Source organism: Pteropus medius, unplaced genomic scaffold (assembly GCF_902729225.1).
Source record: "Pteropus medius unplaced genomic scaffold, Ma_sr-lr_union100, whole genome shotgun sequence".
Classification (NCBI taxonomy): domain Eukaryota; kingdom Metazoa; phylum Chordata; class Mammalia; order Chiroptera; family Pteropodidae; genus Pteropus; species Pteropus medius.
Window position 1 is genome coordinate 10,157,767 of NW_024350924.1, and position 17,170 is coordinate 10,174,936.

A 17,170-nucleotide genomic window follows, 5' to 3' on the forward strand; every position below is an offset into this window, starting at 1 on the left:
TAGACTGAGCATCAGCGTGAGCTAATGGGAGAACATGAGGGGAGCGACAGGGACGGAGCGGATGGGGTGGCGTCGCCTATGCAGACGCGGAAGCCCGTGGGAGCGGCAGGTCCAGGAGGGGAGAGGGGCTTGGTTTTGACCTAGCAAATTTTGGGTCTATGGGACATCCAAGGGGACAGGAGTGTGTGAAGCTCCGAAGAGAAACCTGAGCTAGAGAAGCCGATCTGGGCGGGAGCCGTCAACATCAAGATGGTAGGAGGCGGAGAGGTTTTCGGGATTGCCATTTTCTCTGAGAGGTAAGGGGATTGGTTGTTTGAGATCCTGCGGAAGACTGAGAAAACTGAGGAGGAAAGAGGGGGCTCACCAGGTACCCTTGGGGGCCCAGTTAAAGGTGGTGCATTTAGGTCGACAGTGGCCCAGCCACCGCTGCCGAGCCCTACATTCCCGCCTGGAGCTGCAGCCACTTGAAGCCAAGCCCTTCCTGCATCGTCCTGCTGGGCTTCCACCACCCAGCTCTGCCCCTTGACCTCCAAGCCGACCTTTTACCTCCACACAACACCCTTTCCTCCCCGCCTCTCCGCTTAACCCCGACTCACCTTTCTCTGCCAGCTGGGGCTCGGGCCTTCTTTCTTGTGCCCGAATCGCCCCGATACACCCTACCACAGACTGGAGCACACCGCGATGTCATCACCGACGGACTTTCTGCCTCTCCCCCTGGACTGGAACGACCTGAGGGCAGAACCTTTTCACCTTTACGACGACTACTACTTAGCAGCTGCTCCATACGTGTTTGTAAGATGAAGACAGGAATAAAGAACTAAAGTCCAAAATCAACACAATGCCACGGCGTCGTGATGTCCACAGATGTCCCGTGTCACAGGCAGACGTTTCTGGACATGGAAGTCAAGCCACAACACGGGAAACGGCCCCTTGGTCTCGACATCACACCCCTTTTCTTTCCAGAAGAGACCCTCGGACACCCGCAGGCAGGACGCACCCCTACCTATGTTGAAGGACATGACTCTTGTTCCTGCCTTTACCAAATGCAACAGCCAGAGCCAGTGAAGAAAAGCATTTTATTCAGAAATCAACACGTCCCCTTGTGCAAATCGGTCACTCTCCATTTCTGAGTTCTGTTACTTGTGCTTGAGAGCAGAGTGTGTGGTATTTTTCTGGGGTCAGGATGTAAACCGACATGGAGTTCAAGAACTTGTCCAGTGGACAGAGCTGGTCGGGACAACCTCTTGGCACTTGCTTCTGTGGAAGACACACACTCAGCAGGGCCGTCCTGTTATTGTCTACTGTGCCTAGAGGGCCGAGGGGCGCCGAGCCAGTGTGGCCTGTGCCCACACATGTGTGACAGCCAGCAAGGCCCTTCCCCTCAGTCAGCTACCAGAAGAGCATGATGCCTGCCTGCAGAAGTCCCTCGAGGACTGTTTGGTGACCTGGCCAGGAAGCCACGGTCAAGTCACGCCCCTGAGCTGGGCGGGCTGAAGGTCTAATCCCTGCGGACTGCTCTGGACGGCAACCTGCCGAAGCCACCCAGGCACCAAGAGCGCTAACAGCACACGCCACCTCCCAAAGACACTACCACTGATTTTTAAAACAAGCCTAGCAGTCAGAATGTCACACCCTGGCAGGGACACTCAGGAGAGGAGGGTGGTCCCGTTTCTAGAAGGAGTCTAACAGAACGGGGAGGAGGCCCAGGTCCCAGGCTGCCTGACCCACCCCTGGGCCACCCCCCGAGTACACAGATGACTGATAATGGCCCTCTGAGGACGAAGACCAGGTGCTAGGCCAGGGGGCCCAGCCCCTCCCGTCCCCATGAGGTCTCACCTCCCCGTGGTAATAGAGCTGCACGAACCACTCCTTCGATTTCTGGTGCTGGTAGAGTTCTATGGTCATATCAACAGCAAACGGTGGCCACTTGTGGTCGAAAATCCCCAGGGCCGTTAAGAGAGGGATGAGGGTCGTATCGTGAACCGCATAGAGGTACAGCTTCCTGCAGGGAAGAAAGAGTCCCCATGAGTCTCTACCCAGGACTCGGGAGCCCAGGACACCGCCTGCCCCATTCGAGTGCAGAACAAAAAACCAGTGACGTCTAGAAACCAGCTGAGCCTGGCGTAAAACTCCTTTGAAGCAGACGGTGGGCAGAAGCCACCCGCCACGTTCCCACGAGGCGGGATCCCCAGGGCGTGGCCCTCCTGGCCCCCCACCCACCCACTCGCCCACCCACCTGCTTGTTCCTCCCTGCGCGAGTTTCCAAGCAGAACCTGGGCACGGGGCCTGGGCCCTGGCTCCCTTCTCTCCCTGGGCCCCAGCTGCCTACGGCCGATGCTCTTCCCACTCCCAGGCGCGTGACGAGTTTAGCAGAGAAGCCTCTCCTTGCGTTTCGGGGGAATTCAGTTCATTCCTGTCTGGCTCTCAACATATTCTCCAAATGGCTTTAATCAGTAATAACGGTGCCATTTTAATTTATATTTTCCTGACCCCTGTATCTATCTCTGGAGAAAGATCAAGGATTTCATTTGTTGAGCCCCAAATCAGAGACTGGCATTAGGTCCAGTTGTATTCTATAGACATGTGGCCAAGAAGGGCTGGGCCAAGGCCCACAGGAAACGTGCTGCCACTGCGGGCGCCGTGAAGGACAGGGCAGCACAGCCGCGTGACCCGCTGTTAGAAATCAAAGTTCCCGAAGGTGCCTCTTTCGACTCGCTGTCTCGCGGTGCTACACACGGGCGACTTTCCAGCTACGTGGCTCTCTCCAGCAGGCAGCCTGTAGTGCTTCCTAACATTAGGGCGCGGACGGACGCCCTGGGGATCTAGTTAAAATGCACATCCAGTTCAGCAGGTCGGCGAGGGCCTGAGAATCGAACCCAAACCCGCTGTCCGTCCATCCACAGACCACAGGTCACTAAGCAGGCGCCTAGAGCACCCAGCGTTCCAAACCCACGGCCCTGACTGGGGCTTCTGACTCTGCGACAGTGGTGGTGGAGGGTCAGGGGCCACCGCCAACGTTTTCAAATGCCTGGTGGGAATCACGCCTTCCATGCACTCAGCGAAGGTGGTCCGACTGAAGCCTATTAAATGACTGTGTTTGTTTGGGGCGATTACCGTATCAAATCAGTGCGATATAATTAGCCACTCTGATACATGTTCGATTCGTAAGAAATAGAAAAATTAATTTAGGGTTCTTTTTAGCTAAAATAACTTCAAAATGCGGTGGGATGGGTGCAGCAGGAAGAAAGGAAACAATGTTGTGATCATCTTTGGGGCTCACGGCCTCTTCAGCATCGCCCTGCAGGTCCCCGACAGCCTGTTTCTTGCCCCAGCTAAAACCTGGGTTCCCTCCCTGTGGCCAGAGGCCCCCACCGCCCTCAGGGGTGCGAGGCTGAGTTGCTGTGCTGGGGGCACCTGGTGTCCCCGGGTGGGGTGGCAGGGTCCACGGCCGACAGCAGGTTGCTCTCCAGCAGATGCAGGAAGGGTCCGACTGTCATCTGGAGGCCTTCCCTGTGGCAACGAAACAGTGCTGAAGAGACGGGGTTACTCGGCCGGCGGGGCGGCCGGCGGGTTCTGCCCCCAGGACCTCACGAGCCCAGTCAGACAAGCGGGGAGACGGGAAACGGTGCTGCCACAGGGCGGAGGGCGGAGGGCTGAGGGCTCCCTGTGCACAGACTTCCAACAAGAGCTCCGAGCCAGACCCGGACGCACGCGTCGGAGACGGGAGGGCGAGCGAGGAGGGAACCAGGGGAAGTCAGGGTGAGCACTAGGCCTCAGGGGTTAAGGAACAGAGCAGGGAAGGGCAGGGCCTAATGATCTCCCTGGCTTCCAGAAGGCTGTAGGAAAGCAAGCCGAAGCAGCAATGTCCTAAACTCTGCTTCCCGGTGCAGCCGCCTCCTTTGGAGAATGGACCGGAAGGGCCTTTCTCGTTTATGTACTTGGTTTCACAGGAGTCCGGCGGCGGTGGTGCCCGCCCGGCTGGCTGTGGCTCCACCACTGTCGTCCTCGGGCCGGTCGCCTTGCGATGACAAGGTGGCTCCTGCGACTCAAAGCGTGTGGTCCCACAGTAGTGGACAAAGCAGGCAGACGGGGGCCAGTAAGCTTTCCCGGACTGTTCCTCGACTTCCCTATCAAGTTGCCCATGCTGAGTGCAAGCTGGACGGTCTTAACCGATGAGAAAAAGGCGTTTTATTGCCATTTCATAAGAGAGAAACTCTCCGTTCTGAGGGTCAGGAAGCAGGCCTTTCAAAAACGGAGCCCTAAGTACCAGCAAATACAGAGAAAACACGGGGTCAGGAGACGATCTGGTCCCAGGCCCGCTCTGCCGCTTGCTAGCCGAGCCGAGGACAGTCTCACGTCCCTCAGGCCCAGCGTCTTCATCTGTAAAGCCAGGACTCGGACCCTCTCAGGAATAAAGACACCCACCTCACGACGAGCACGTGAAAGTGCTTTCTACATTGTTACGAATAAAGTGAGGAATTATTCTTTCCCCTGATCCTCCCACCCAAATCCTTTGAAACTTACAGCAAGAAGTCAGTGACTAAGAGAAAGCCAGTCGAGGGCTGGCTCCTGTGTGACAGTGAACGGAAGCACTAGGTCGCCAGTCCCAGGCCGGAAGTGGAGGAGCCAGGGCCGAGCCCACTCAGTGGGCCGGCAGAATGGGGCCATTTTGGCCAATGCGCACACAGAGATGCCGACCGGCAGGTGAGCGGCCCGACAACCCTCCGGCCCCACACACGGGGAGGCCTGACCCAGCGAGCCTTCACGCCAGCGGCGGGGGGCCCCTCACCTGTCTCCATTCTGCACGTACAAGGCCACGTCCACAGCCCGCTGTTCAATCACCCGTGCAAAGCGCTCCAGCATGGGGCAGCTCGGGAGGCCGTGCACCTGCAAGGGCCACAGGTAGAGTTTTAGGAGGAGGCGGGGCCTGTCCGCTCCCAGGGAGGCTTCGCGGCTCAGAAAGCTCTGTCTCCGGCAGCTGTTCCCAGCGGTCTGAAGGCCCAGGGAAAAAACCTGTTTTCCTCTCTTTCTGATGGCTCCCCATGCACTCCAAAAAATAAGTGAACAAACCTGTATTTTTAAAACTGTTTAAAAAAAAATGGTAACTAAAATACAAGGCAAGGAATTTCTAAACCCCTCTTTGGCCTTCATTTTCCCCAAAATGATATCTAAAAAGCATGGCATATAAATACTTCATATGAACTCTTGTCTTATAACCTTCAATCTGTTTGACTCATAAGCATGTGGTACGTCTGCCTCAGGGGACGCTCATCCTCGCACGAGGAGCGGGGATCCGGGCCACACCGCTGTGGGGGTCCGACTCCCCGGAGCAGCATTTCCAACGCTGCGGTCTTCAGTATTTATCAGACTATCTGTGCTCCTCACCGAGTGAGGGGTCCCCCTTGATCGTTCCTCCAAACCAGGAGGCCTCCACCCCGCTCCAATCCAGAGGCAGCCCAGCCAGCGACCCGCCCAGGCTCCGCCCGCCGGGGCCCGAGGAGGGCGGCTGAAGCACCTGTTCGGCAGCCATGTTGTCAAAGAGAAGGAGGAAGTCCACTCCATCGCCACTGGCAATGCCCATCCCCTCTCTGACCTTTTTCAAATCCTCCGAGATTCCTGGCTGCAGAGAGGCGGTCTGGGTCCGGCTTCTGCCAAAAAATAAAAAGTAATCCCTCATACTGTGTAGCGATTAACGGTTTACAAAGCGTATCTCAGCCATCGTTTGGGATCTCATTCAATCCTCAACGACTCATCGGGGTTAGCTGGCATTCTTCCTATATTGCAGGTGAGTAAACTAAGGCTCTGAGAGGACAAATGACTTGTAAAATAAGTTAGCAAGTACCAGGATTAGAATAAAAGCCTGGCTTTTCCAAATCCCACACTAGCATTTTATTACACCAAAAACGACGCGAGCGCGGCCCAGGTCTGCTTGGAAAGAGCTTTCTTTTCCTTCTGTGGAACGCACACGGCATCGTCTTCGTGCAATTCAGAAACACCTGAACACTGGGAAGTGCCACCAGCCCAACCAACCTATCGTACAGGGCCACACGCTGCTAAGAGACAGGAAGTCTGTCTTCTGCTTGCCCATCTGATTTGCAGTTCGATGACTCGCTCGGTCGTCTGTTACTTAACCTGTCCGTCTCTTCATCCGCCCCATCCGAGAGCTCAAGACTGGTGATAGGTAACACTTGGGAAACTGATGGCCGTATACACCATCATCTATCTCTCCAGCCCGGCGCGTGGCTTTTCCCATCTTCCTGTCCCTTCGCTGTGGGTCTGCCACCGTGAGCATGAGCTGCTTCATTTCCTGGACAGTGATGCTGTCCCTGAGTGTTACACAGCCCCTCCGATCCTGTATCCGCCAGCATGGAAAAGGCTGTCTGCTCCCCACGGGTGAGCAAGAACCCGGGGCAGTTACCTGGTTCTTTCTCTCAGGTTCCAGCAGTTCTGGTAGTTGGGGTACAAGACTTCAGAGCTGGCTTCGTCGGTGTAGATGGTGATGGGTCCTGGAAGGAAAGTGGGAGCACAGGCAGGAAGAGGCGTCAACTTGCTCTCGCCAGCACCTCCTCCCCCTCCCTCTTCTGTCTGCACAGATGGAGCTGCTCCAGGAGGCAGATCATCAAGGTCACGTAAGGACTGCCAATGTCTTTGATATGCCCCGGCCCTGCCAACGGGAGCTCGTCTGTGGTCTCGGCAATGGCGAGCCTTGCTGTCTGGCACAGCCCCTCCTACTGTGCCACACGTGGGCTAAAGCGGGCGCAGGCCTGGCCCAGGCTGGCACTTTCCTGGCTCATCCCAAACAGCCTGCCTCAGGGCACTCCCCACGCTTGGGCTTCACCATGAAGGAAGGGCTATTGCCGGCTTTATCAGAACCGGGTGAATTTCTTGCTTCCCCAAGTCCAATCCCATAGGCCAGCATGGTGACTTATCACATGACAACATAAGAAAGGTGACCATCAGGCCAGAAACACTCTCCGACCCCACAGCCTTGCCCAGCATGGAAACTAGACTTGCAGATGGACTGCAGGAAGCAAACATCAGAGCACAAACAATGTTTCTTTTGCTCGGAGCTCACAAGTACCTTTGCCCCCAGTGATGCCCAAAGGTGCCCTACCACCGTCCATGCTGTGCTCTGTGCAGAGAGGCCAGGACCTGTGGGGGCTCCCCCAACTCCACGACTCAAGCCTGACCTTCCCTGAAGGCAAAAGGAACGGCTCCCCTCGGCAGCTCTCTGGAACTCGCTGAGGTCGATTGTGACGTGAGCAGGTGAATCTAAGCCCCAAAGAGCTATTATTCCCAAACTGTTGATAGTCAAAACCCCAGGACTTTAAAAGTAGCCTATGGTAACTCGACTACAATGTCAGAATTCAGACACACTTCCCTGGTCAAACGACCAAGGTCCTCTCCAGACGTGCACGTCCTCTGAGAAGCGGCAGAACACAAAGGTGAGGGGTGTGGGTTTTGAAACAAGACGGCCCGGGTTTGAATCCCAGTGCCACCATTTACCAGCTTAGTGTCTTTGGGAAAGTCACTAAGCCTCTCTGTGCCTTTGTTCTCTATCTGTAAATTGGCGATGTTACCCATCTCACGGGGTTATTACAAGAATTAAACAAGTTAATATATGCAAAGCCCTTAGAATAAGGTTTGCTGCACAGCAAGTCCTTTACATGTTAGAATAATAACAACTACAGTTTAAACTAACGTAACACATGATAATCCCTATCTGGTCCGACATTGGTGTCTGGATATCAGATGTACAGTTTACGACCAGCAGGGCACACCTCAGGCACGAATTCATGCTGAACGACCAACTGATCACATGGCGCCGGCCAGCACCCACCAGTTTCTCTACGGCCTACTCACAACCCTCTGGGACTCCTCGAGGACTTGACCCTGAAACAAGATCCCAAAGTAACACCTCGTAGGGTTCTTTGGTCTATTCAGGTCCCTTGATAAAGGGCAAGGTATGGAAGTCTCTGTGACAGACGTCCAGTTGGAATCCCAGGAAGTCTGGGTCCCCCGGCAGGGAGAGGCTACCCAGGCAGCCACCCCAGAGGCTGGGGATGACACTGCTTCCTTCCTTGCCCCTGGAAAGCTGGCACGGCCTCAGTCTGAGAGCCGCCTGCAGACCAGGCTGCCGCCGAGAAACACCTTTCCTACTTCAGCCATACTTTGTGTTTCTGAGAGGAGGATCTGCCTTTTAGAAGCTGAGCAAGTGAAGGGCTTTCAGGAGGCCAGGTGGTATGGACTGACCGTTCCGAAGCTTGGGGCCCCAGGGACGTAAAGGGCAGCCCGACCTGTCTGCTGTGTGTGACTCAGACACAGCAGCAGTCAGCAGCCAACTGCGGCCAGAACCGGCAGCACTACCCAACCCAGCTGGGGACGAGGCCAGCCGCCTCTGGCCTGGAGGTTTCTATCATTTTACATATCTTTTTTAAAAGCCTGATGGAAATGTTCTATCTATTTGAGATACTGCTAAAGAAGTCAAACCAAATGACAAGAACCTTTGTCTTAGGGCACCATTTTAGTATTTTAACTCTGGGGAGGTCATGATGATCTGAAACTCAGACCAGCAATTAAACGTAAATTTAATGCAGCTTCATTTGATAGTCAAAGACCCTCGCTACATGGGATCCACAAATAATAAATGTGGTCCTCAGCGGTCCTAGCAGCCATCGTTCGCTGGATGAATTTGCCAAAACCCAGACCCGATAGACTTTCTCAACAAAGAAAGGCTGAACCAAAGCCAGTGATGCCGCCTGGGTCTGACTGTGGGTCATCACCAAGGCCAGAGCCGTCGCGGGAGGCCTGGGTCCCAGCCAAGTGTCCCTCCTGCCCTCCTTTTCAGCAGTGTCCCACCTAAGCAAACAGCTGCCAGTGCTGTTCACAAGACCTGGCTAGGGATGCCTCACGGGGCTTGTGCAGAAGCGTTAGAGGCGGGGTCAGGAGACAGGCCCATCGGAGCAGCTGAGGCATCATCGCTGCAGCCGCGGCCGGAGGTCGGACCGGGAGAAGGCCCGACGGGAAGGGATCATCATGCCAGGGAAGCCACGTGTGCGGGAGAGGGACCAGGGGAAGAGGCACCAAGGAAGAGAGAGACGGGGGCTTTGCAACTAAGAAGGAAAACTTCCTTGGGGACAGGGGCTGACTTGTAGACTTCAGACTCGAACCTTCTTTCTGATACCGGAAAAGCCCAGCCAGCAAACACCGGGTAGACTCCAGATTCCGATAGATGTTAGTGGAACGAACACTGGAACAAAGCAAAAAGGCAGACACTCAAAAAAGGAAGAGTTGATTACACACGATCTACTTTACTCTACAGAGCAGCTGGGAGGCTTTCGAGAGCACATCAGGGGCCCCATGGTGCTGGGCAGAATCCTTCATCTATCAGTGGGAAGGCTGCCCCAAGGACCCCGGAAGCCAGTGCCTGTGACCTCCAGTGACCAGCTGTTCACAGGATCCTATTATCTACCGGTAACTGCCCCAAACTACCTTACTCAACAGTGAGGACATCTGGGGGGTCTGGACTGGTTTCCTCTTGCTCAGGACCTTACACTGGGTGCGACACGTCTTTTCCCAGTGACTCACAAGACCTCCTGAGGGTCGAAGGTGGGCGAAAGGAAGGGCACGTCCTCCACATAGTTCTTCCTCAGCCTCTCTCCCAGGGCAAACATCTGCGACATGCCCACACTGGTCAGCTGTCCGGCAAACATGCCCCCCTGAGGCGGGGCAGAAAGAGAGAGAGAAGAATGAAAACACCACAGCCTGCTAAGCCCAGCCCAGAGAAAACCCTCGAAGCTTTGCGGAGGGCTTCTCAGAGCACGGAGCATCGCTCACCTTCAGTACGGTCTTATGGTATGTAGAGTCGAAAGGAGAATAAGGTTTCGGGCCCCCAGCGAGACTGGTGACAGTGTAATCGAAGCGAGTTTGCGGGGGGACCTCCAACAGCCGGGGATTCCACTCCACCTGCTAGGACCAAAAACACAACCCACTGATGGAAACTTAGAACATTCATATCCAACAGCTGGAATCACCCTGACATGAAACCTGCAGCCGTGGGGAGCGAGGAAGGAAACTTTGGATCTAGCTGCAAGGCAGGGAAGAAAAGACCAGATTTATTATTCCAGGTGTCCTCAGCCCACGTCCGGCCATTGTGACACTCGTACTCACTGTCAAGAGGCTGCTCTGGCCCTAAGCCCAGACTGAAGTAAAGGAGAGAAGTGGCCAGAATGCCTGGCATGAAAAACGTGGTGAATGAAAGAGTAGACAGAATAAACAGAATCACATCTCGGTGACCGCAGACTTGCAAGAATTTTCAAGGAATCAACGTGCAGGTGTCTACGGCCGTCCCTAAGGACTGTGCTTAACATCCTTTGCGGCCACCTTTCCTTCATCCAGCTTCTCCGACAAGTAGCTACTTTTCAAGAAACCTTCATTTCTTCACCATCTTCCTTGACTCCTTGCAATCTGGCTCCTGCCCCAACCATACCCTTTCGGTTTGGCAAAGGTCACAAGCAGCTACAGGTCTCGTAGCTCCGAGAGCCCAGGAGACTTTTACGCGCGCTGAGTCAGGTGCGATGACTTTAACTTTCAAAATAAAAGTCTTTTCTTCTAATCCCATACACCAACTCCTCTTCCCAACTTACTATTTTCTCTCTCAATGCTCCCAGAATTCTCCTAGGCCCCAACTCAACCCCCCGCCTCTCCCTACGGCTCCCCTATCCCTGCGCCAAACCCCCATCCATCAGTGTGTTGGTCGCTGGCTAAATACGGTTACTCTAGTGGCTCTTATCTTACAGTCAGGTCAGAGCAGAAAACCTTATTACCTCAGACTCGAGCCTGGGACAGACTCCCACAGTCCACACATGCGTAAGCACCTCGCCGAGCGACTTTCATCTCATCAATAGCGTTCCCCAATATTTCGAGACGTAAGCACGTGGCCTTCCAGGACTTCTGCACATCGGCCCAGCCTCGTCCCCCAGCTGAGCTGCCCCTCCGCCTGTCTGCCCAGACCGGGCCCAGAGCTTCCTCTGCACCTTCTCAGCTTGCTATCTGCCCATCCGACGTCTCTCCAAGGGTCAATGCCACTCGGGTCCTACCTGGCCATCAGTGACTACTGCAGCTTTCACGCAGTCTTCTACTACTACTTCATTTTGTTTTAAAACATTTGAAAACCTACCACGTCACATACAATCGGGTTTACTTTGCCCCCTCCCAGAAATATCCCAGGAAAGTGTCACTGGGCGTCCCAGGTGCTCTTCGTATGGAGGAAGCTCTCCATTCGTCCGAAAGCTGTGGTCTCTGTCCCACCTGCACGCAGCCCCCAACACCTGAGCCTCTTGCCCAGCTGGTGCTGCAGCAACAGATAGCAGAAGACCGAGTGTGTAGTGTGGAGACCTTCTCCCTCCTCTCTTTCAATCACTGCTCCCTCTTTCAAGGTCTGAGCCCATAACTTCCCTACAAAAAAACCCCGCAAGGGCTCACAGCTGCACGAGGCCCCTGCCCCTCACACTTACTCTCTAGCCACCCAGCTTTGTTTCCCATGGCGCCATGGCACCTCCTGGCCTGTCCACTTCCTGTTTCTTCTGCCTGGAATTTTCCTTTCTCTTTCATCTGGAAAGACTTCTGCTCATTCCGCAGGACAGGTTAAATTTCCCAGAAGCCACGGCCATGGCCCCCAGGCTCTCACAGCAGCTCCATGGCTCTTTTTGGTGACCTGTATCCAACTGTCTGAGAACAGCATCTTGACCAGTCTGTCCGGCTCAGTCGACTTAGCTTCTTGAGAACAGAGACTGGGTTATCTGTTGTCCTCTGTACTTTGGATGCCCGACAAAGCGCCTGGCACACAGTACAACTGACAAGAGCTCCAGCGATTTGCCAGATCCTGTGGAAGATCCCAAGCTTGAGAGAACAAGACTCTGTCTTTTCTGGATTTTCCATTTTAACAGAGACGGCAAGCTATGAATGTAGACAGCAGTAACTACAAGGACCCGGATGAAGACCTCACTAGTTCAAAGGCAAGACAGACCTCCTCTTCTAGCTTGGGATTCAGGAAAAGTTTCGCGGAGGGAAAGACATTCGAAATGAACAGGACTTAGACAAGCAAAGACTTGGACTTGAGAGTGAGGAGGAGGCGAGAAGAGAGGGTGGTACCGGGAATTTCCAGACGAGGCGGGAAGCCGGAGCTGAGCAGAGATGGGGAAGAATGCACAAAGAGGAAAGAAGTAGGCTGGTCTGCCTCCACCCGGAAGGGGTTTTCAAACTTTTTACTTAGTAAATGCTGAGTAGGGTTTCACTTTAGATTTGTCTATTTACAGGCACAAACTAGAATTTCTCTGTGTGAAGTAAGAGCGGGAACCCAGACCCTCGGCCACTCAGCAGCCCTCTAACCCACAGGCTCCACGGAATGGTCTGAAAGCCAGCAGAATGGATCAGAACTGGAATGGGAGACCAGATACAGAAAAGGCAAATTCAAGATGTCTGCCATGCAGGGTCGAGAGCCTAAGGCCTCACGTAAGGCAGGGGGAATAGAAATGTGGGTATAAGACACTGGAGTCGAACTTGGCAAGTGACTAAATAAAAGCTTTATGTGAGGTTCGCAGGTAAACAAGGAAGCATACAGAAAAAATTACTTTGATTTTGATCCTGAGTGCCTGAGGGGACAAGGGCCATGGAGGTACTCTTTGACAAAAATGGAAGACCAAGACAGGAAGACAGGACAGGTGAGAAGCTGAGCTCAGTTTGGGGCATTTTAAATTTGAGACCCTTCCTTTGCGTGCCCAGCTCTACTAGCATATTTCCGTAACTGGAATCCGTTTTGTCTTTCTCCTTCATCAGGATGCAATCTCCTTTACAGCCGACACTGAATTATCCATCCTTCTAAGCCCAGTGTCTAGCGGGGGTCCCGTCACCAGATCCCCAGGTCTATGTGGCCTCACTAAGGAATCTCCTGCTGCTAGGCACAGTCACAGATGGAAGCTCATTGGTGTTTCCCGATGCAGAATGACTTCTGCAAATCTAGGTCAAGTCTAGAGCACACATTTTCAGATTTTCAAGAAGGGACGGCACATCGGTGTCATACATGGTGTCTGCCTCTCATGCACACTCATCCTTGTTCCTGAGTTAGTGGCAAAGCTAACTAACTTTATAATTTTACTTAATTATTTGTACCCCATTTTCAGGAACCAACTTAAAGTAGGTGACAGAAAAACCTAAAATATAGTAAGACGGCCAATTCGAAGCACACAAGAAAGCAAACGAGTATAGAGACAAAAAAAAAAAAAAAGGATGCAGTGAAAAGTCACGCAAAAACGCACACCATGACAATCCATACACTTGTAGGAGGGCTGAGATTCGGCGCCGAGCTTTCTGGCTTTTTGTAAAAGGAGAAGCTAGATCAGCTGGACTAGCGTGAAGATCAGAGCAAGCCAAACTGTTGAGGAGAAGCATATCGTTCTTGCTAACAGACAAATCCTTCCCAAGGGCCACTTAAGTCAGAATCTCTGGGAGAGAACCCGGGCGTCAGTATTTTTTTTAAAGCTCCCCAGCTGAGTCCAATATCCCACCACGCTTAAGAAACACTGCTTCACAAGAATGAATAAACTGACTGGCAGGCACATCCTTCATGTAATGCCTTCTGAAAACCCTTCTCTTAGCTGGGCTTCGGGTAGGTATTAAGCAACGATGAGACTGGCATTATGCTTCCCAGTTCACTTACATTATCAGATAAATAGAGGCCCAAATGCCTTAATCAACAGGGGGACTGAGATACAAAGGACTTTATAAAACCTGAGGCCCTGCCTGAATTGGAGACCACCCTGCCACTGTATGGAGGGAGCTGAGGGAAATCCAAAAGCAGGACCAAATCTGTCTTTTGAATGTGTACTTGGGATCTAATCTAACGGCCAGAAAAAACGGCCAATCGAGTCCCTGAATTTTATTTCCAGAGCACAGCTAAAGGGAAAAAAGTTGTCAACAGCCATTCAAGCCATAAGAAAACAACTCAACTAAACATCTAGTTTTACACGATGCTACCTTCTGAGGATTTGTGAGATCACTGAATGAGATGACTCATCATAGGTTTATTTATAAACCAGTCAGAAGTCTGGCAACATCTACCAAAGGCAATTTTAGTTTTAGAATTGTTGCCAGGTAGTCCCTTCTGACTATAATTAATAGCAGAGCCAGGCAGATTAGCAATCCCAACAACAACCTCTGTCAAATTGAATCTTTAAAAGAAAACCCGAGAGAAGAACTCCAGAAAACAGTCACAGCGGGCCGATGACAGTGGCTCGCAGCCTAAATTTAAAGAGAGCTGGTTCCACCTCCAGCTTTTATGTAGAAGATTTTATGCGAGATAACCAAAGATGTTTAATGCATCTGCCTAAAGTCTGGAGAATGTGAGCAGGCAGGAGCGGTAATGTACCCTCCCTAACTGCAAAGCAAAGCCACAGACTCAGATGTTCCATATTTTAAGGCTACACAGACAGAAGACAAATGAAGCTGGCATTCTACCTGAGCTACAACTGCCCCTTCCAAAATAAAGGCAGATGATACCCATCATATACCCAGTGGCTCAGCAGAAGGCTTGAAAAGAATCGATCTTTTTCAGGCCCTCCAGGGACTATATCTACTGTACATATTAAGTCTAGGCTTAGACACTCAGACTTTTATTCTGTTAGCACTGGTAACTTTGTCTTTAACATAAGTCTTCTATTCCTTATTTCCCAGCTTTTCTGTAACAAGAATATGGGGTGGGGGTGCACAGAGACAGAAATCATAAGGAATCACCAAATCATAAGGATAATATAGTGACCTAATATAAAGAGGCAAAGTAAGGGACTAAAAATAGATCGAAGCAGAAGGAAGGAGGGAGGAAAGAGAGACAGAGAAAGAAAAGAAATTCCAGCACCAGAAAGTGGTATAGCCATATAGAAAGGCTAACTAGAAATCTGGTAATAGAATTATGTGCCACCCAAGACTTATTAATGTGGGAAGTGCTTTCAATGTTTGATTTCACGTGTGGCCAGCTTTAAAAACTGGATTTTCAGTTGTACAAAGCCCTGTGAGTTTCTAGAAAGCAACTATGATCGTGAAGAGTACACCTGATACCAGGTTTAGACCTTCCGTTGAGCCTGCGCCAATGTTAACATAAAAAAAACTAACAATGCAAAAACCACAGGTATAAGTATGACAGCGGGGGGTGGAGGATTTCCAGTTGCCTAAGGCCCACCTGCTGTGAGAGGTTAGAGACCTCCACTGGCTCTCTCCAAGAAATAAAACCATGAACGGTAAACATTTAGAACAGGGGTTCCCAACCCCAGGGCTGTGGACTAGTACTGGTCTGTAGCCTGTTAGGAACTGGACTGCAGAACAGGAGGTGAGCGGTCCTGCAGCCGCTCCCCAGCGCTAGCATCACCGCCTCGGCTCTGCCTCAGATCATCAGGTATTAGATTCTCATAGGAGCGCTGGTTCCTGGTGCCAAAAAGGTTGGGGACCGCTGATTTAGAAAACTCATTATTTGCACTCTAATCATAACTTTCCTGACTAAATCAGGTAGATTTTAAGACAGTATGGCCCCAAGACAAGTCAATTAAAATTTTGTTTCCTACCTCAAATCTCTTCCACAATCGGTTCGGAAACCCTAAATAGAAAAGATGAGCCCCAAGATAGAGCGCTTGTTACCAAAAAGCCTTCAAGGGATCTCAAACGGTCTCCCGCAAACCCTTAGAGGAAGCTGCTGTGAAATCTGTTCCCAAATCACTGACTTCTGTTATCCACTTTGGGATCCACTTTGATCCCAGTTGGGGTGGTTCCTGTCATAAAAGTCACTGCAACTCTTGGACAACCTTTCGAAACTGCCACACAGAAATGCACTCCACCTTTGCATTCGAGGTCACCATATATCTGTTAGAAATGCAGAATCTCAGGCCCTACCCCACCCCTTCTGAATCAGAATCTGCATTTTAACGAGACCCCTAGGCGAGTTATATGCACCAGAAGTAGGCAGCACTACCAGCTGTGCTACGCCGCAGCCATCGCCCGCGCCGCTGAAAGTTCTGGGGCTGCCCTGAACCCGCGAGGTCGGAGGGGGATGAGAGGCACAGGGCTCCAAGGCCAGCACCCTTGCTCAAGAGCTGGGGAGGGAACTGGAGACTCCTGTTTGCCTTCCGTCTGGACCCAGCCCCAACCCAGCTCCATCATGAGTGTTCGGGGCGAGGCCTGACTCAGCAGCCCCGGCCTGGGCCAGTCTCTCACCTGCTCCTGCTGCGGGAGAGGCTTGAGAGGGCTCCGCGCCCCGTGTCGAAACACGACCTGCACCATTTTCAGTTTTAATAGGTTCCGGTCGACGGGCTGCTGCTGGCCGTCCGCCGCCCGCGGGTGGGCCAGGGTCAGCCGCCGCTGCTGGAGATAGTAGTACCCCAGGGAGGCCAGGACGCCCAGCGGGGCCCACAGGCGCGCCCCGAAGGCGCGGGCGATCATGGCGGGGGCCCCTCGGCTGCCCCCTCCGGTCGGGACGGCTGCACCGGGCGAGCACAAGCCCTCCGCGGACGCCGGGGCTCAGCGGGGACCGGCAGGCGCGCACCTCCACACCCCTGGGCTGGGACCGCTGAGGGGAACCCCGACTGCGAGCGTCGGTGAAGAGGCGGTAGGAGCGGCGACTTCCCGCGGTCGGGATTGGCCGCTCCGGCCGCAGACGGGGCCGCCCTTCAGACCCTTATCCTTAAGGAACTAAAATGAGGGGAGGAAAGTTGGGAGAAACGCATCTAGGGAACCCCAAACTTGTATTCCAAGTTTGGCCCCCGGCACTGCCGAAGGGAGGGGTACCAGCCCCGAGTTCCTCGGCGGCGCTGACCCCACTAACACAGACCACCGGATCCCACTTTTCTATAAGCAAACACTCTCACCCACTGCCTCAGGCACCCAGGGACTTCCGTCCCCAAGTGGACCCGTCCCCAAGTGGACCCGTCCCCAAGTGGACCCGTCCCCAAGTGGACCCGCGCAGAGGAGCATGGGAAGACGAGCCCCGCGGCGACGCCTGCTCCGAGGCGGAGCTGTGAGAACTACAACTCCCACAAGGCCGCGCGCGGTGGCATCGCACCTAGAGGCGCGGCTCAGCCCCAGCCGGTGCGAGTCTCCGGGGCTTGGTGGCTAGTGCAGTGGGAATGAG

General features: G+C 53.3%; 1 protein-coding gene across 3 annotated transcripts; it reads right to left on the bottom strand.

Moving 5' to 3' along the window:
* Nucleotides 1-1,057: 1,057 nt before the first annotated feature.
* ACP6 (acid phosphatase 6, lysophosphatidic) lies at nt 1,058-16,900 on the bottom strand. Of its 3 annotated transcripts, none has more exons than XM_039841380.1 (10): nt 16,258-16,900; nt 9,838-9,969; nt 9,589-9,719; nt 9,171-9,250; nt 6,419-6,506; nt 5,516-5,648; nt 4,790-4,887; nt 3,415-3,510; nt 1,837-2,002; nt 1,058-1,254 (listed from the first exon to the last, which is right to left on the bottom strand). In XM_039841380.1, exons 1-10 carry the CDS (start codon nt 16,480-16,482, stop codon nt 1,114-1,116), a joined length of 1,290 nt encoding a protein of 429 aa, XP_039697314.1. In that variant the 5' UTR covers nt 16,483-16,900; the 3' UTR covers nt 1,058-1,113. The 3 variants fall into 3 exon arrangements, with proteins under 3 accessions (XP_039697314.1, XP_039697313.1, XP_039697312.1); XM_039841379.1 differs by having other exon boundaries at nt 1,058-1,257; nt 9,838-9,966; nt 16,258-16,897; XM_039841378.1 differs by having other exon boundaries at nt 1,058-1,257; nt 16,258-16,897.
* Nucleotides 16,901-17,170: the final 270 nt, after the last annotated feature.